Genomic DNA, 20,461 nt, shown 5'->3' with positions numbered 1-20,461 from the left:
TCTGCAATGGTGCAAGGAGTATCGTCATTGGACAGTTGAGCAATGAAAGAATGTTCTATGGAGTGATGAATCACGTTACTTCATCTTCAGATCAGATGGATGTACTGGGGTGTGGAGGATGAGACCAATATACCAGCGGGACATCAAATGTACATAACCATAATGATGGCCACACATAAGACAACAACCAACCAAAAGAAAAAAAAACTGTATCCCATGAGAATATAAAACGAAATCTTTAATGAAGTCAAAAACTTTTTACTAAAAAGGACAAAGCAGTGGTGAAAACAGAAATAAAAATAGATTAAAAAGTCAAATAAAGTTGTTGCTTTAGATTTTGGCGTGATACAAGTTTTTTTCTTTTGATTGGCTGGGTATGGAAGATGCCTAGTGGTAAGTGCCATGAACACGGAGGTGTACCCTGACATTCTAGACAATAATGTTCTGCCAACGATGTGGAAATACTATAGGAATGGTCAATAATGCTTCCAAGAAGACAACGCATCTTGTCACAAATCTAACGCTGTTTTACATTGGTGTGAGGATATGGATGCTCCACAATTGGACTGGCCTGTACAGAGTCACGACTCGAACTTTATGGAACATCTTTGGGATGAACTGGAATGTTTGGTCAGGAAATATAAACAGAGTTCACCATCTTTGAGAGAACTCGCCAGATGTTTTCAGGATGAATGGAGGGAAATACAAGCTGAAGTGTATCAAACGTTGGTAGAAAGTATGCCATGAAGAGTATCTGATGTCATTAGGACCAAAGGAGGTCCCACTAAGTATTAAATATGAACACAATTAGTCTGCCTCAGGTGTACAATTACTTTTGGTAGGATAGTGTATATAGTGTAGATGTGGGGAAAATAAAGGTCTGTTAGTTGGATTTTAACATGCCTGATCCTCTTGTTTTAGGGAAATAAGTCATTGCAAGAAGAATCTGACAGCTGCTTATTCCCTTCTTCCTATTGAGAACACATGCATGCTTGGCAAAGCCAACTGTGCATGTGTATGTGGGGGTCAGGAGAAATAGCCGATGGTCAAGCCAGAGCTATCTGAAGTGTACGGCATGCTTAAGTATTCACATCTGTGTTGTCAAACTCTATCCGTTCTTGTCATAGGATTAGAAAATGAAAATGGTGGAGTGCTGAGTCTGTCAACATGATGGACACCAACAGTCCCCAAAGGACCCCTTTGAATTTTTGTCCATTATTTTCCTGAGCAAAATAGGACCACAAGATGTACTTTTTTTGGCAGGTTTGTTGGAATCTGTGATGGAGACTCCCAAGAGAGCTTAAAACTGCAGAGCTGAATTCACAATTCTGTTCAGTGCTACTGGGGTCTGTCAGCAAACTAGTTGTCAGACAAAACGAACCTCTGTGCAGACATTGAGCCAGTAGGAAGATTTCAAATCTAAAGACTGCAGAATAGTGAATGCGGCTCTGGAGTACAATACAAGTAGCAATGTAGGAGCAGAATTTTTTTTTTTAACACAATGAACAACAAGCCAAACAGGACGTTGTGTGATAATCTGAACTAGGCGTATCTGTATGTGGAACAGAGGAAGTAGTTGTACCCAGGTCCTGGTGCCTGAGTGGCCTTTACAGATTTTGTACTGTGGACTAGGAGTTTACACCTTTGACCAGCAATCTCCCATCTCACCTTCTCTGAATCTCCATTTCATCCGGTGAGGGTCCATTCTGGATGCTCGGGACTTGGCGCTGAGCTGCAGGACCTGAAGAAAACAAAATAGGAAAAAGATATAGTTAAATTGTAATGGGCCATTTTAAGCTCTTACCCTCATCTGTCTAAAAGGGGTATTCCCAAAATCTACTTTTAGCGCCTATTCACACAATAGGTGATAAAAGTCTAATTGGTGGGGGTCTCACCACTAAGACTCCTACTGATCCTGAGAACAGGAGTCCCATATCCACCCCTCCTCCTTACTGTGGGCTCACTGCAGCCCCTGCAGTGAGGAGGAGATTGAATGGAGCGGTGGCCCAACTTGCACTGTGCCACTCCATTCATTTCAGTGGGACTGAAGAAAATAGACAAACGCAAGCGCTCATGTGTCTCCAGCAGTCCCAGTGAAGATGAATGGAGTGGCAAAGTGCATGTCTGACTGCAGCTCCGTTCAGTCTACTCCTCATGTTGGAGAATGCAGTGAGCCTGCATTTAGGAGGACAAGAGGGTGCAGGACCCTTCTTCTCAGGATCGGTGGAGGTCTCAGAAGTGAGGCCCTCTACTGATCAGGCTTTGATCACCTATCCTGTGGATAGTTGTTAAAAGTCAATTTGCGGAATAACCCTTTAAGAATTGCCACACAGATTCCCAGAATTTGCATAGGTCCTGCCCTCTTTTAGATCTGTTTCACAAGGCAATCAAATGGATGATTGGGATTTTTGTCCAATGAATCTAGAGATGTTAAAGCCACTGGATGATGTGGTCACCTGATGTCAATATGAATGACACTACACTGCAGCTATATGGTGTACATGGAGTTGCAATTTACCCCTGTTGGTTAAAGCAATGGAATGTTTACTTCAGGCATGTCTTTTTTTTAATTTCACAAGTTCCTGGTATTTCTTTACTAAAGTTGTGGACAACCCCTTTAAAAAGGGGAATTCCGAGACTCCACAGGATAGGTCGTCAGTAGTTGATTGGCAGGAACCCGCCACTTGGAATCCTCAGCTGATCCTCCAACCTGCTGTCAGTGCAGCAGGGCCAGATGTCCGCATCAGATGTAAGTGTAATAGACGGGTTCACCTACATTGAAATCAATGGAGGCTATGCCTTCCATTATACTTCCAGCTGTAACAGAAGTGTAATAGACATTGCTTCTATTCAATTGAATGGGAGGGAAGCTGTCTATTTCACTTCCAGCTCTAACTAACGACACGGACGTTCAGCCCTGCTGCACTGACCAAAGGATCAGCTGATCGGCAGGGATCCGGAGTAGACCCTGCCAATCAACTATTGATGACCTATCCTGAAGATATGTCCATGAATAGTAAAAGTCATGGAATACCCCTTTAAGCAGATAACCTATTTAAGGAATTTCATATAAGTCACTTATTAACTATCAGTCGGAAGCTGACAAACTGGATAATTTTGCACATTTTCATCTCTCTTTTCCGTGATATTTCCATAATCCCCCTGCTCTGAGCAGATATGCAAATAATCCTTTATGATGGAGACAGATACTCATGTATTTCTATAAGACATAAACATGTTATCATATACTCAGCAGAGTAGCAGCCATTCTGCTGTAGTGGCTGAATATAAAGCAGATGCCCTAGTTAGCCTAGCATCTTATAGCTAATCACCAGACACAAAATCTGCTATGAAATTGTGCTTCTTCTCACAGTCTTCTACAAAGGAATTATATTAAATTAATCATTCTAAATCCTATATTAGTCATGTACCACACATTCCAAAGGATAAATGCAAGGGGTATATGTGTGCCATGCCCAAATGATGCCTAATGTACCCCTCTGGGGAATGGTCGAATACTTTTCATAAGTAAAACTATAAGCACCATAACTTAGTTTGTGGTTCTGCAGCAAGTTATCATAATTAAAGGGGGTCTTCCAGGACTTCAATGCTGATGACGTCTTCCCAGGACAAGTCATCGATATCAGATTTGTAGGAGTCTGTCACCCTGATCTCTCTCTACTCAGCTGTCTGAAGTGGTCGCGGCACTCAGGTGAGCGCTGCTGTCCCTTCACTGCATACTAAGCACAGCACTGAACATTTCAAAGTGGCTGTATCTGGTATTGCAGCTCAGTCCCATTCACCTGCTGCTTTCAGGTCATGTGACCAATGAACGTGATGTCACAGAGAAGAGACAGCGACAGTCACCCAAGTTCTGCGGTCTCTTCAATGAGCTGATTGGCAGGGGTGCCAAATAGCGGACCCCCACAGATCAGATATTGATTCAAATATTATTAACTTATCCTCAGGATAGAACATTAATATTCTAGTCCTGTGCGCACAGCAAAGTGTGGTTCTTTTCAGAAGGCTGTGAGTGCACGTCTTTCTGTGTGTGTGTCATGAGTCAAGGTATGGCAGTGCAAGTCTCAGGATAAGATGCAGCAGATGGAGTAACAAAAATATACACAAAGATCAGGCTAAACAATAGAGTACTAATGAGTCAGCAATTGAATTTTCAACTTCGAATATCTAGATAAAACCTACTATTAACTACAATGTAGGAATACCTTCTAAGCAATATATGCAATACTTTAATATCAGTCCGATTTAACAAGAATACAGAGTGCAGAACATAACACACAGTATTTATTTTGGTTACGGCTCATAAACCTCTACAGTAGTCCTCCTACTTTCTCCCTGCAAAATATCTCATTTCCGAAATATGGAGCTTCATCTCCAATGTGCTGACGATCCTCAGAAGCTCGAGTGACGGCAAATTATCTCTAATAGTGCTATTCCTCTGATGCCATCTGTGGAAGCTGCAGCAGCCATGCTTGCTAACCATTCCTAACCAGTTAAACTTTGCTACATCTGTACATATGTATGTATTTCTATAGCTATGTGCATGTGTCAGTGTATTTAAGTCCATGTTTGCAGGTGTGTATGTATATCCATTTACCGTCTACTACTGCTCACAGGTAAGACACAAAGCATGCTGCTCACAGTGTTTGCGGCATGTGTTGGATGTTCTAGACGTATGTCTTACATTTCCCTTATAACTACTATACTATGTAAAGCTGCCAGCACCATACAAAACCAAATAAGTCCATCTATACATAAAATCCTAAACCACATGCATGTCTACTTCAGGTCAAACTTCTAATGATACTGCTTTATTAAATCATTGGTTTGTTCCATTAGGAGGGGCAGGCGATCTCTGGACTCTGCAGCATCGGAAGGAGGAAATCTTTCAGGGTGCTGTATGACCGATTGATGGCACAGATGACCTACTGAGCATCAGCCCTCTGCCTTACATTTAATTTGGAAAATACGAAATGTACAATGTTTCATTGTTATGAATCCATTAAAGTTACAAATGACTTAAAGTGACAACATAGAAAAGTATGATCAACATTACATAGTAATAATAGTTGTTGATGAAGAATCATCTCTAAATAACCATAACCTCAACAAGTTACACAAAGTAATAGAATTATATATAGCACAGCAAAAACAACAAACATAAAAACACTAATAATTCAACACAACAATATAGTAAAAGGTCAAAGCAAAGAGAAAAAAAAAGCAAATAAAAAACCCAAAAACGTCACCTACAAGACATTCTGCAAAGGACGAAGCAGTCGCAGTGGCACAGACAGAAGCAATGAAGGACCCATTCCTTGCTGACCATGCTATACAGGGCCTTTGAGCAATGTTCAATGGATTCTATTCATTCTCCTGCCTTACCTGCCCTCCCATAAAGTGCCAGGTTACAACCGGTGTAACCATATCCTTCACTACAGCGCAGGACGGCATCTCTGCTTAAATATTTTAACACAAATTCTATTCGGGATTTTGGGTAGTAAATAAAATACCAATAAAACCATAAAAATATATATAAACTGAGGAGGGGGCAAGATTTTTGAAAAAAAAGAATTTGAATTAAAAAACATATCCAACTGATATCAGAACATCAACTGTTTAACCAAGCATAAGGTATCAGCTTCGGAAATACAGAATTTTCTAAATTAAATATTAATTGTCTAAATTTTCCATCTGTCTCCTCTTCATTCTTCCTGTAGCCTCTTATCTTTTGGGATAATTTAATATTCCAACACGGCTCCTTTTCTTCCTTTTCAGCTATTATTATTTGATGGAAGTTTTTTTTTTTTTTATCCCGCACTCATTCAGAGCTATTGTACATCTGTTTTGTTGTAATACATCTACACTGAGGGATAATTAATTACTGCTACTTGCAATGTGTATAAACAATGCCATTGTTTTAGTGCAGAGTCCATCACTACTGTAATGGGGTAATAAATTTAAAAAAAGTTGAACATGCTGAATAAAGTTATGGATATAATGGCGAAATTCTCTGTGTCCTGTCATTAAAAAAAATAGAAAAACATAAGCGATAGCACAACCGTTCCTCCGTTCTTTCCTTCCATACACATACTTTTAAAAGTCACAGCAGCATTTTGTCACCACTAGGGGGCAGACCTGTACACAAGTGTCTTTTAACAATCTGCATGTAACTCATATTTAGATCAATGGTCATCTGTATACACATTACCCCTTAGTTGTGCTGCTGAAATTCAAACGTTCCTGGGTGCCTCGCTGCATCACACTACAGCCAGACCTCCAAACTGTGCCAGATTCTGCAGGATAGAACTGATGTGGGACGCTGTCCGGTGGTCCCAGGCAGCATCCCACCTGTGGTGTGCTGTGAAGAGTGTGCTTTGATTATGTGACGAGGGGACAGAGTTCAGCAGGGAAGACTAAAGGTCATTGGATTTTTGGGTGATATCTTAAAGCAAGGGGGAAATACTGGGAGTTGTAGTTCTCTCCTTCTCATTATAATAGCCTAGGTGTGTTGGGAGTTGCAGTTCTTATATACTTCCTCCATGTAATGTGTTATTATATTATATAATAGCATGGGCACGCTGGGACTTTTAATTTTACTTCCTATAGTCTCCCTTTGTATTTTTCTCTGTAAAAGGGGTATTCTGTAACTTTATTTTTTCATATTGATGACTGACAGGTCATCAATAGATGATCAGCAGGGATCCACCGCTTGGGATCCTTGCCGATCAGCTGATTTCTTGAGCTGCTGTCACGGTAGTCACCGCAGAAAATAGATCATGCTGACTGTAGCACAGTGGCCAAATTGGTACTACAGGTGCAGCTCCCTCTGAATTTAATAGAAGCTGCACTTGCATTACCAACCAAAGCCACTGCATTACAGTCAGTGCTTTCTGCTTCCTGTGCTGATCTAAATGACAGCGGCTCCAGGAATCAACTGATTGGCAGAAATCAAAAGAAAAACAAATGTAAATGTCCTGGAATACCCCTTTAACAGAAGAAATTACAGTGGGAGAATATAGCCTGCTCCTTCTTGCTACATCCCTGCATGTACATGCGCAAAGCATGAGCCTTTCATCACTCTCAGCTATATGTTGCTACAAGCTATGACTATTTATTACTACAGAGGGACAATATGGCTATTTATTACTACAAAAGGCAATATTGCTATATATTACTACAAGGGGACATTATGGCTAATTATTACCACAGTATGGCTATTTATTACTACACAGGGACATTATAGCTATTTATTATTACAGGGGGATTATGGCTATTTACTACTACAGGGGGCACTATGGCGATTTACTACGACAGGGAGGCACTATGGCAGTATATGCCTACAGGAGGAAAGTATGGCTATATATTACTACAGCGGGGACACTGAAGCTATTTATTACTTCAGGGGTCCATTATGGCTATATCCTATTATTAGGAGGATGACAGTATGGCTATATAATAATATGGAGGGTCAGTATAATTACTTATTACTGCAGGGGGACAGTATGGCTTTTTATTTACTACAGGAGCACAGTGTGGATCATTATTACAGGATCATTGCGGCTTGTTATTCATTACTCATGGGGCACTGTGAGTTGCACGGCTATACAGTATTCAGGGAAAACCATGTATGGCACTATTAAAAGTTTATCTTAATACAGGGATAACAGATATGAAAAAGCAAAGAGCTAAAGACATCTGTGTGGAAACCTCTGAAGATACAACTTGTGACAAAGAGAAGATGTTGTGTCGATCTGGACTGAATGGAGAAGAAAACCACAAAGTTAATTAAAGATGACGTCACGTGTGAGTCACATGTCAGAATGTCGTTGTTTATTCTGCCACTGGCTATCTCTGATCAGTCCTGTAGTCACTGTATGATCTGTAGAGTGATGATGGGTAGTAGCATTCTTGCTTGTGAACTGGCAACTCCCCTATACATAGCTCATACTAGAAAGTATAAACTTAAATAGCAGCGGCTTATTACACTTTACAAATTATCCCTTTATTTATTTTGGTTCTAGTGCTGTATTTATGTACGGAGCCTGGTTCTGTTGCTGTACTCATGTTATGATGTTGGTTATGATGCTGTATTTATGTACTGAGCCTGGTTCTGTTGCTGTACGTATGTTATGATGTTAGTTCAGGTGCTGTATTTATGTACTGAGGTTGGTTCTGTTGCTGTACTCATGTTATGATGTTGGTTATGGTGCTGTATTTATGTACGGAGCCTGGTTCTGTTGCTGTACTCATGTTATGATGTTGGTTATGGTGCTGTATTTATGTACTGAGGCTGGTTCTGTTGCTGTACTTATGTTATGGTGTTGGTTCTAGTGCTGTATTTATGTACGGAGCCTGGTTCTGTTGCTGTACGTATGTTATGATGTTAGTTCAGGTGCTGTATTTATGTACTGAGGTTGGTTCTGTTGCTGTACGTATGTTATGAAGTTGGTTCTGGTGCTGTATTTATGTACTGAGCCTGGTTCTGTTGCTGTGTTTATGTTATGATGTTGGTTCTGGTGCTGTATTTATGTAATAAACTGTTCTACTATTAATTATTACAATAACATATATTTGGAGTATTGTAATTTTTTATTGAACTATTAGTTTAGGGATAATTTTCTATAGCCTGCTGCATCATGGGCATTTCACATGCATAATTTAATCACCCAGATAGGGAACATGTTGTTAAAATTTTGAGTCCTACCCCTAAAAGCCCTTCGTCCTGATAGATTTGGCGTGGTCGGGGGTGGAGACTGGATGTTGCCAGGGGCAGTGACTGGTCAGGAGCAGGGCTTGGAAAAGTTACCGTGGCGTGCTTCACACGTCACCTTGCCTGTCCCTCTTTTCTTCCCTGCAAAATTGGGACTGCATGCTCTGTTGTCTCCATACCTCTAAAGCCTTCTATAGTTAAGTCTTTAGAGGTATGGAGACAACAGAGCCAGCAACACCTTTAGACTTCAAAGAAAGAGCCATTCCTTAGGTCTCTGCACATGATAGGTCAGGGATATCATACGGCTGGTTCTCCTTATATGTTAAGATGGGGTTCTGGTATGATGAAGCAATTTCTGATGGAATGATGATGTTGGGTTTAGATGATATAATAAGGTTCTGCTGGTATAATGAAGTGGGCTCCATGATATGAGATAGTATTCTGGTATGATGAAGAAATTTCAGATGGCATGGTAAAGTTGAAGTACAGTGAGGTAGGGTCTGCTGATTTAATAATGTTGGCTCTAAAGGTTAGCAAATTTTTGATGTGCCCACTTTTGTGCCAACTGCCCTATCAGTATATAAAACTGAAATTTAGAGTTTTCACATTTTTAAAAAAATATCCACACCCCTAACCATAAATTACCATCATTTACACTGATGCTTCTGTCACTTAACCAACAGTCCTGTACTTTATATATCCAGGCCAAACCCCAATATTGTCAGCCAATAGGAATGATTCTTGCTAATCTGGCATTAGGACTACTTTAGCTGGATAAACAGATTATGGGGTGCTACATTAATCGCATTTTACTCTAATGTGCAAAAAATGTACTAAGACTGAATTAACAAATGAGAAAGTCTGCAATAACTTTTATCCATCATTATCCAGTCTTCTGGAGAGCGAATGTGGTCTCTGGGGAAGTATCCGGAACACTAGACAAAGGAGCATGGACAATGAAAATGCCAGCCAAGAGATCCTCTTACTGAAACTGCTCAATGGATTGTTAATTAAATAGTCTGTTAAAAATAGGTCTTTATGGTCCCACGACAAAACCATGGCACGTGACAGCAGGAGTTAAAACACAATATTCAGCAAACTAAATTAAGACTTTCTTGGAGTTTTCCCGCTTTGCAATCATTGCTGGAAGCAAATTAGGAACAACAAAAAAAAACATGTTACCCTGTGGTTGCAAAAACATTTGATTTGGAGATAGTTTTTATAGCTCCAGTGCATTGAAACTACAAAAAAAATAAAAAAATAAAGGAACTTCGCATGTTGCCTTGATTTAAAAAAAACAAAAAAAAAACTACTATTTTGTGTATACAGCTCCAATGCAGATCTGTGTGTCTTCATGGTAATGAAGAGGAAAAATTATCATTTTCTATATACATTTTCTATATACTACAACCAGTAAACTTGTGTGAAGTGTGTTCCTGCAGTCATGTGATAGACCATTCCCCAGTGGTGTACAGAAGACAGGGGCCAGGAGAGAAAAGATCAAACTGGGCCCCTTCTTTATGGTGCTGGGTTTTGCCACCCAGCACAGAAAGGTGCAATGGTTTTCCAACAACACCCTTTTCATGTCCATTTTAGCCATTTTCTAATCCCCAATAACAAATAACTCAGTTTCTATTGATTGGGGGCAAATCCAACACATATTATTAATAACCTGTGACAAAGGGAATAGGATCAAGCACTAAAAACCAAATAGCAGCCATATGAGAACCCACATTGGTACATAAGCCCTTGCCATTCCTGCTTCCTCACACTGCCTATAGGTTATTAAGAAAAGGGGATGGAGAAAGGGACGTTGTAATAGGGTGTACTGTACTCCCCTCGTATTTTAAAGTTTTACTGTTTAATATTGTTTGTCACTGTTCCATAACGGTGTGATGTTCCTTTAAGTGATGGTTAGGTATGAGGTAAACCAGATCGGTAGTGGTGCAATTTAGGTGAAGTTAGTGAGAGAGTCCTCATGATTACTGCATAGAAGTTGAGAGCTGCCAGCCTTGCGGGCTACGAAGCAGAAGCGCACTATCGGGAGTGTACACTGATCACAGAAGTTGTTCAGAAGGTTCAATGAGCTGCTGGGGTACCTGTTTTCCCCTGTGCCTTTCCACCAGGAGTATACCCACCTTTGTTCTAGAGGTTAGGTGTTGAGTGCAGGGGCGTACCTATAGGGGGTGCAAGGGTAGCCCTGGAGCATTAGGTGGCCCAAAGGCCCCTCCATCACATAAGAAGACACCAGTATTATAAACAGTACATGGTAGGTATAGGGCCTTGTTACAGATCCTGCATCGCAGCCCAAGAGCCTCTAGATACGCCTCTGGTTGAGTGCCAAGTCAGACACTCAGAGACCATATTGCTGTAGAGAGAGTAACTACCATTGATTGTAGCTGTGTTTGCAATAAAGCCTGTTCCAGTTAGTCAGCAACGTGGAATAACCGTGAGTTTGTCGCCAGTAATCATTAACTTTTCTAAATCCTTCTGGTATCCCACCAGACTTGTGCCCGAATAGAACAGCTGCATGTTGCACCCACTTCTACTACAGAGGTACTGTAAGACCCTGTGGCATAAGAAACCCCAGTGGCTAATGTCCCAGGTCAGGAGGGTGAAGGATTTCCCTAAGCCTGCCGCAAAGTATTACCTGACTGTATGATGAGAGTACCCACAGGGCTTGTTTGTAGTTTGTAACCAGAGCTCTGGAGTCAGAGCCAAAGCTCCATTTTGGTAGACTTGGAGTCGGCAGAAATATACTGACTCAGATTTAGTGATGAGCGAGCACCAAAATGCTCGGGTCCTCGTTATTCGATCAAGCTTTTCGTAAAATTCGAGAGCTCTACTCAAGTAATGAACCCCATTGACTTTAATAGGAGACTCGAGCATTTTTGTATGGCACCCGCCGGTTGCCGAGCTCTTCTTTTTTTTTTTCTGTGTTCTCTTGTGTTCTCTCATTCTTGTTCTCTCTCTCTCTCTCCCCGCCAAGCCAGCTACAAACTACCATTGACGTGCGCAGCGAGGAGGGGTCAAATCTGAGATGTCAGCGACGGGGAGGGGCCAAAACAGGGGCGGGGTTGAACGCGTTGTGATGCTCGCTCAAGTAGCGAGCACCATCGAGTATGCTAATACTCGAACAAGCATCAAGCTCGGAAGAGTACGTTCGCTCAACTCTACTCAGATTCTGTCTTATAAAAAAATTGAAATGTCCTATAAATGTCCTATGTTCTATCTATCTAAGCACCTATTTATCAAAAACATTGATAACTGGTATTCGGAAGCAGCATTAGAAAATCAGCCATTGCCTTTCCTCTCCATTACATTATCAACATGCTGCTTCTTCCTAAAAAATCCTGATGTTACCATTTTAATACAGTAAATTTATCACTTAATAAACTCAAGTCATACATGAAGGAGTCGGAGTCTGGAAAAATTGAGGAGCCGGAGGTTTGGCATACCGACGGCACAGGTCTCTTTGTAACCATGGAGATACATAGGTCTTCATTGGTGCAGTATACACAAATTGGTAGGAGGTTTTTAATCAAGACTACTTGCAAAGTAGCTTCATTTTACATCTTAGAAACACTGGATACTTAGTTGGAACCCCCTGCAGTGAAAACTATGAAATTCATGTATTTGGTTATCTACATAAAGGAGCAACAAAACTGAACTGCACAGAGTACAATGAAAACGTCAACCTGTCCTGTTGATGTAAATTATCCAATAACGTCTGAATCTCTTCCTGTAGAATACTGAAGAGAATTTCCCTTTTTTTTGCTACGCCTGCAATAAAAAGGGGATTCTCTTCTAGAGAATACAACCATCTATTTCTGTTTTACACAGCTTATTAGGAAATATTTTTAGCACCCGCTTACGCCTTAACGCTCCGGTGTGTACAACACTTCAGGTCATATTTAATCAAAAACTTCATTTCATGTCTATTATGTAACGGTTATGAAGCCGCCTTGTGTCATCTGCATAGCATTTATCTCTATGGATCGTTAACAGTGCACGTTTGTAGGTTAAATAGATACATTATCTAGTGTTTTTCTCTGATTTAGGCAGTGATGTGCATAGAGTCGGTAGAGTCCCTACAGCTTCTTATGCGTGTGCCGCTGTGTAGTGCTTCCATATGGTGCTGCATTACAAAGTTATTTTCCCCTAGAAGCAATGCTTCTTCATGCTTCCATAATATGGCATCAAATGGAGCATGGCACATTTTTTTGTTCTGTCAGATTCATATAGAGTCTGTCAGAAAAAGCCTCTGTATGGCATGAAAGGCATTCAGCAGGGCCTCATAGACCATAAAGTCTTGTATTATGGAGGTGGTATGGAGTCGTTAAACGCTTGTGTAATGAGGCCTTAATTGGGTTACATACTGTAGATTACATGTTTAACTTTTATTGTTTTTATGACATGGGTTATCTGGCTGTTAAAAATTGACCCTTGGCAGTCGGCTACCTGCAAGCAGCTTTTGTTCAGAACGCTGTGATTTTATAAGGGCTGTTCTAATACTGCAGCAAGGTACCTTTTACTTCAATGGGACATTGCTGCAGTACTTAGAATGGCTGCTATTAAAAGTACTATGTTCAGAGTAAAGGCCATTTTACATGCAACTATTATCACTCAAAATTTGTTCAAACGGACGAAAGTAAGCGATAATTGTTAGGTCTAAATGTGGGCAGTCCTGCAATATTCGTTCACTTGTCGTTAGCCACAGGTTTTTAGCCAGCATAAAAACCATCGTTCAGCTGCTTAAAGAGGTTTCATTTGAATGTAATACATTCAGTCTTTTGTGCGACTTGCCGACTTGAATATACTCATTGTGTTTGCCTTGCATACACAATGAGTACACTGTTTACTCATGCCATGAGAAGACAATGGAATTCTCCTGGCCAGATAATCCCTTGCATAAACACACGCCCACCTGAGCAAACTGCTGCTACTGAGTTTACTTAAGTTTATGAGGGAAAATAAAGCTGATTAGGTGCGAGTTATTCTATGCAAAAATGTTGCCAATTCGTTCAGTCGTTCGGCCGTTTAATTGATAATCGTTGCGTGTAAAAGGGGCTTAAGCCCGTCGTACCAATGTAAATATTGCAACACTTGCACAAGTGCCGCTGTCCCTTCAATCAGTTGCTCGGCATAGGTCTCAGGCAGTGGACTCCGACCTATCAGATATTGGGGCGAACGTACTATTCTGAGCTTGATGCTCGTTCGAGTATTAGCATACTCGATGGTGCTCGCTACTCGAGCGAGCATCACGCCGTGTTCGACCCCGCCCAAGTTTAGGCCCCTCCCCACCGCTGACGTGTCAGATTTGACCCCTCCCCGCTGAGCACGTCAACGGTAGTTTGTGGCTGGAGAGAGAGAAAGAGAGAACACAAACACAGGGGGAAAAAAAAGCTCGGCACCCGGCGTCCCACATACAAAAATGTTTGAGTTTCTTATTGTAGTCAATGGGGTTCATCACTCGATTAGAGCTCTCGAATATTACGAAAAGCTTGACTCGAATAACGAGGACCCGAGCATTTTGGTGCTTGCTCATCTCTAATCATCGCACATTTAACATCTATTTAGATTCTTAGATTATCCTTTATTATGTTATACATTTATTTGTTAGCACAGCATGCATTATTATAGATTTTTACTCTTACTAATTACTTTTTGTTTTCTAAGGTTATTTTTAACCTATTCATTATTCTATTTACTAGGCTCTGTTCACACCAACATCACGGTTTCTGTTAATATCATGGCAGCTATGACTCAACCGTTTCCAAACGCATCACAACTAATCTTGATTGATCCCTTTGGCCTATAATGGGGTCAGTCAGGCGTCTGTCTGAACTCTGCGATTTTGTAATGGCAAGAATAGGTATTTTTGCTGCCCAAAAGGCATGAGTCCAAACAGAATCAGAAAAGATGCAAAAGCGATTTCTTTCAACTTTACCATAAAGGCCCATTCCTCTCTGCATTATGGCTTTTTGTCTCTTTGTTTTTGGAACAGGAAAAATGAATTAAAATGGAAATAAATGTTTCTATTTTTCCCTATTGATTTTAATGGGTTTTCAAAAAAGGGAAAGCTTTCAGTTTGCTCCGTTCCATTATGTTATTTTGAATCGAACACATGGAGTTACAAATAGCACTGTTTGTTCCTTTAAAAAACTGAAAAATAATGGTTTCTGAAAACCCATTTAAATCAATAGGAAAAAAAGGAAAGGTTTATTTCCATTTTAAGGCTGGATTCATACGAACGTATATCGGCTGGGTTTTCACGCCCAGCCGATATATGTCGTCTCTCTCTGCAGGGGGGGGGGAGGCTGGAAGAGCCAGGAGCAGTGCTCTGAGCTCCTGCCCCCTCTCTGCCTCCTCTCCGCCCCTCTGCACTATTTGCAATAGGGAGAGGCGGGATGGGGTGGGGCTAATTCTCAAAACTTAGCCCGCCCCCGTACCGCCTCCTTTCATTGCAAATAGTGCAGAGGAGCGGAGAGGGGGTAGAGAGGAGGCAGAGAGGGGACGGGAGCTCAGTTCCTGCTCCTGGCTCTTCCATCCTCCCCCCCCCCCTGCAATTGAGGACGACGTATATCGGCTCAGCGTGAAAACCAAGCCGATATACGTTCGTGTGAATCCAGCCTAATTCTGTGTTTCCGTTCCAAAAATGGAACAGAGAGACGGAAAGCCCTAAAGCAGATGGGAATGAGTCCTAGCACAGTCATTTTAGTCATTAAAGTCATTAAAGTTCAGTAAAACGTAAACAGCTAAAATACATAATTTTGACTGTAGATTTATTTTTAGTAGTTAGTATTAACACGTTTTATTCTGTATCTTCAGCACAGATAAAAATTAGCATACACTTTGCAACAATTTCTCCGACGTCTGGGTTGAGTAACAGATAATTAAATTAATGAGACTTTGGGATATTTTTAAATTTGAAGGTTAGCAGGCATGAGATATGCTGCGTAATATTAAGTTATTGAAGGGTTACGTTGAAGCATACTCACAGGTCAGGTTAATAGTGACCAAGCTGATTACCTAAATTATTAGCCAAGTGGGACCATGCAGGATGGTCATTGAAACAAGACAGGACCCATAATAAATCCAAATGACTCATTGAGGATAAATATCTTCTCGTATCACAATTCAGGCAAAATAAAGAATTTCCATGTACACAAATGCAGACACTGGCAGAAAATGTCCGTTGAAAAGAAGCCAAGAATTAAGCCCCCAAAAGACTCCTAAGGATATTTTAGACAGAAAGTCGTCCAATCATAGAAGTGCCAACAGGAAAAGCTAACAGGAGTCCAGCTAGACCATATATGTATTCGAACAGGCAGACTCCGGAGGCTGAAACGGGAGCTGTCTGTCCAGGATCAGACTTTGCCTGCCTGTAGTCAGCGTCACATGTCACTTGTCAGAGTAAAATACTGAAGAGAAAGGGGTATGAGGAGATTTAAGGAGAAAGTATGACACTAAAGAAATTATATACATTTGACTTCATTTTTACTTAGAATTTTCATTTTATAATTTTTTATATTATTCCATGGGGGGGGGGGGCAATTTATTTGTTGTAGCTTTTTCAATGTTTTATTTCATTTATTAACTTTTTAAAGTTATTTTTTATCATTTTTTTCTCATTAATTTTCTTTGAATGTATACATAGAAAACATTTATAAAAATAGCTATACAGCCCATGAATAAATCAGTACACAGTCATTATAGCAATATGACCCCCCAAACCCCCCAAATCTGGAGGATTAGATAGTAAGTACATAGATATAGATTGAACAAGAGGTGGGAGGTGAAGCAAAAATACACCATACAATGTACAGTATAATGCCATAAAAAATGTGTCATATCAGATTTCCAGTAGGGGTATAAATTACTTCTTGAATTTATTATGTGACATTTACCAAATCTAACACTGAGCAACAGGACAACTTTATATGTAATCAACATCAATGAGACATGTGACATTATATCACTACTGATCCAATCAATATAAGATTGATTATGTCATTTCTTCACCCTGCTCCCCCACGGCGGAATATTGCTAGCAATATTCCGCCTCGCCTGTGGACAGGCAGCCTAAAAAGGTGTCCCAAGGCCCATTAACACGCAAAGATGATTGCTCAATATTTGTTTAAAAAAAGGGAGAATGACACTTAAAGCAATCATTTTGAATAAGCAGCTAATAGGCACTTATGCCCAATAGCAGCTTATTACCTTCATTTGCATGTAAATTAGCCTCCAGAGCTGTATGCCATGGGGCTGCAAGTTGAATACAATGTAATCAGCACTCCCCCATGGAGAACACAGCATGTGGTCCCTGCTATCAGCTCCCTGGCTGAATGATGGATTTTATTCTCACCTAAAAATCATCATTCAGCTGAAGAGTGAAAGATGGGAGCATTTACACACAGTGATTATCGCTTAAACAATAGCTTTCGAGCGAATTTTGAGCAATAATCCTTTCCTTGTGGTCAACAAATGGAAAGATTTCAAGTTACATTTGAGAGGGTGGGGGGCCCTGTTCAGATCTAAAACTTCTCTAAGCTGAGGGTTTGGTATAATTGTATCCAGTTTAGACAATCTCTGCAGGTAAATGTAGCAATGTGGAGTTCAGACTGTGTTTAGACTGAATAAAACTGTCAGCAAGAAAATTGCATGCGATGTACTTTTACAAGGGCTGACTATAGGCCGAAAAAGTAGCTTAAATGAGCAATTTTAATGTAAAAATGGGCTCTAACAGAGAAATTACTCAGTAGTCGTTAGTTGCTTCATTTCATCTCATTGAAACAAAGCGACTAATGAGTGACTTCTCACGCAATCTAAACAGGAAGTCGGTCATCTCTGAACGACTGCCTGTTCACTGTAAATGGAAACAGGTGGCTGGAAACGTTCTCTGGCATGCTCTGCCTCCATTCACTAAATGACTATTGTTCCTGTGTGAAATAGCCGACAGTCACCCCATCTAAAAGTACCCTAAATGAAGTTGTGATAACATAGCAGATCTTCTTAACAGCAACTTTTAATGACTTTTCATAATTTTACCTCCATCTTGTGAGTTCATGATATTGAGCGCAAACAGCATGGCATTGGAGAAAGCAGTGGCCTCTTCTTTGCTTGCAAAGTTCAAGCCATACACCTGCCGTGCATCCCTCCATTGGTGAAAGGTTGGTGTAGCCTGGTTATATTTCAGACCTTTCACAAGTGAATAGTTTATAACTACCTGCAAGGAAGAAATGTGATATTACACAATGGAAGCAGCTGATCCCAACTGAAAGTTACAGAATAACAAGTTTGCAACTTGGATGCGATTAAAGGGGCCTCCCAGTATATTTAATTCTGCAACTCAGAATGTGGCTGAGCTGCAATATCACATACTACCAATGACTACTGTTTTTGAAAGATAAGAGCCATGTTTTATTAACCCTGGATTGAATGGAATGAAGTATTGCAGTTCGAAACCAATTAGATTTGGAGTGTAACTTAAAGGCAAGGGGTATTGCAAACATTAAGGTTCATATCATAATGCATAGAACATAAAAATAACTAATATATGTAATTGACATCAACTGCATCATTCTTCATAAATGGTTTTCTTAGTCCCCTACATCTTTCGGATCCTTGCAACAGGTCATGTTGGTCATGCTCGTTAAACTATAGTGCTGCTTCCCCGGGAAGGTGAAGACGTCCCTTCAGCTATCTAGCAAGGCTTAGTGAATCTAAGACTGAACATGCACAAATAGCATCCACTAATGAGAATTCACATAGGGCACAGTGGTACTGCACATCACTATGCTGGATGAGCAAACAGTGTAGTATCTCACATTAGAACGGGAGATAAAATATATCAGAGCTATATAAGCAAATACCATAGAGTACGCATGATTCTAAAAGTTTATAAAAGTTCAGGGAGTTTGGGAAAAATGCTGGATAGTGAAAATAACCCCTTTAATCACTGTATGATGAAAACTCTGCAAGTTACTTGTATATCATTTCCAATATTGTATCATTTCCTTATAGTCAGTCAATAGATATACTCTTGTTTGTTACCATGTATCATTGCAGGTATCAGTCTAATGTCCAGAGCCAGAGCCAGATTTGTGCTTTTAGCTCAGAGTGGATTTCCTGCACTGATCCACTATGACAAGTCCCCAGTTACATGAGTAGCACTGGGTATGGCTTTACAGCCAAACAAAAATGATTACATTTAGTGACACCAAGAAAAGAAAAACAGAAACACAAACTATATTAGGAAGCTGCATAGCTTTTCATTTTACATTAATAAAGTTAATTTTCTCCAAGTCCATATACCTTATTAGGTTATAAGGATTTCATAGAATGGAGAATTTCTGCTCACGACCTCCCTCAGTGAGCCTGAACGAAGAACCACTCTGTAAGAGTGCCTCCCACTGTGGTGGATGTAAGCCATGTACTGTATGCGTATATGGATAGCCATTCATCTGCATGCCTGCCATGTGATATTACATTTCTCCTCCTCCTATTTTTTAGAAATCAGGTAACACAGGAAGAAGATGCCATATAATGACTGGGATTGTGAATGCAAAGCTCAAAAAAAAAAGAAAAAAAGGGAATTATGCCTTCTAACTCAGAAACCTAAGTCCCAATACAGGGGAGCAGCAGCCATATTTCTTAATCTTTTAAAGGGAAATGTTGACAATTTGATGAATGATACAATTCTGGCTACATCCACTAGAGGGAGCTTTAAAGCTTACTGAAGACAGATTGAGTACAATGAGAACTGTATGCAATAAACTCATAGGCTCCTCCTAGTGGTTGCTGCAATAACAAAAAAAACACATTTGTACATTTTAAGCAGTCATCATCAGGCATGTTTTCAGACTGTACATACTTGCTGATCCTGAAGTTTCACTCCGACTACTCTGAAGGTATTGTTGGCAGTATTATGATAAATGTTAATCCGGCTGAAGCCCTGCTGCCCAGGTTTAATTGGCACCCATTTCTTGCTGGTGTCATCGTAGATCATGACAGAAGCACGAGCTTGGCAGATACTCTGTTCACTGAAATCATAAAAAAAGAGAGCAACGTTAGACATGGCTTCATTGTGACAGAAAGGAACATCAAAATCTGGAGCATAGAGGCTGGAATAAAGCAAAACACCTCTCTTGTAGGAACACACAGGCAGCTGCCCTTCACACAATGAAAGATTCCTGAGAGAGGTCATTGCCTTGCTGCATCCAAAACTGTTGTGGCTTAATTAGAGATGAGAGAGCATACTCGCTAAGGCAAACTACTCGAGCGAGTATTGCCTTATGCGAGTACCTGCCCGCTCGTCTCTAAGGATTCGGGTGCCGGTGGGTGAGAGCGGTGAGTTGCGGGAGTGAGCAAGGGGGAAGCGGGAGGGGGGGGGGGAAGAGAGTGAGAGAGAGATCTCCCCCCCATTCCTCCCCGCTCTCCCCCACCACTCCCCGCCGGCACCCGAATCTTTAGAGACGAGCGGGCAGGTACTCACATAAGGCCCTACTCACTCAAGTAGTTTGCCTTAGCGAGTATGCTCGCTCATCTCTAGGCTTAATATAAGGTAACTGAGAATATACTTCCTCATTATTTTAAAATCTCTGCTTGCAATCAGTGAATTAAAACATTGCTTAGAGACATAAAACCCAAATATTCACAGCTGAGTACTAATATACTCAACCTAAACAATCCTCGGAAACCTAAATGCCATGAACTCCAAACTGA

At 40.6% G+C, this 20,461-nt stretch overlaps 1 protein-coding gene across 7 annotated transcripts in view; it reads right to left on the bottom strand.

The window, feature by feature from the left end:
• EVL (Enah/Vasp-like) overlaps positions 1-20,461 on the bottom strand; it is a 136,249-nt gene that overhangs the window by 35,037 nt on the left and 80,751 nt on the right. For all 7 annotated transcript variants that reach the window (XM_066607970.1, XM_066607967.1, XM_066607972.1 and 4 more), the window contains exons 2-4: positions 19,611-19,779; positions 17,786-17,963; positions 1,669-1,741 (exon numbers count right to left, since the gene is read on the bottom strand). In XM_066607970.1, coding sequence (XP_066464067.1) covers positions 1,669-1,741; positions 17,786-17,963; positions 19,611-19,779 — 420 coding nt within the window. The remainder of the gene's footprint in view (positions 1-1,668; positions 1,742-17,785; positions 17,964-19,610; positions 19,780-20,461) is intronic.

The sequence above is a fragment of the Eleutherodactylus coqui genome, chromosome 6 (assembly GCF_035609145.1).
Source record: "Eleutherodactylus coqui strain aEleCoq1 chromosome 6, aEleCoq1.hap1, whole genome shotgun sequence".
NCBI classification, from domain to species: domain Eukaryota; kingdom Metazoa; phylum Chordata; class Amphibia; order Anura; family Eleutherodactylidae; genus Eleutherodactylus; species Eleutherodactylus coqui.
Note: the sequence above shows the minus strand (reverse complement) of the source record. Positions and strands in the feature narration are given on the sequence as shown.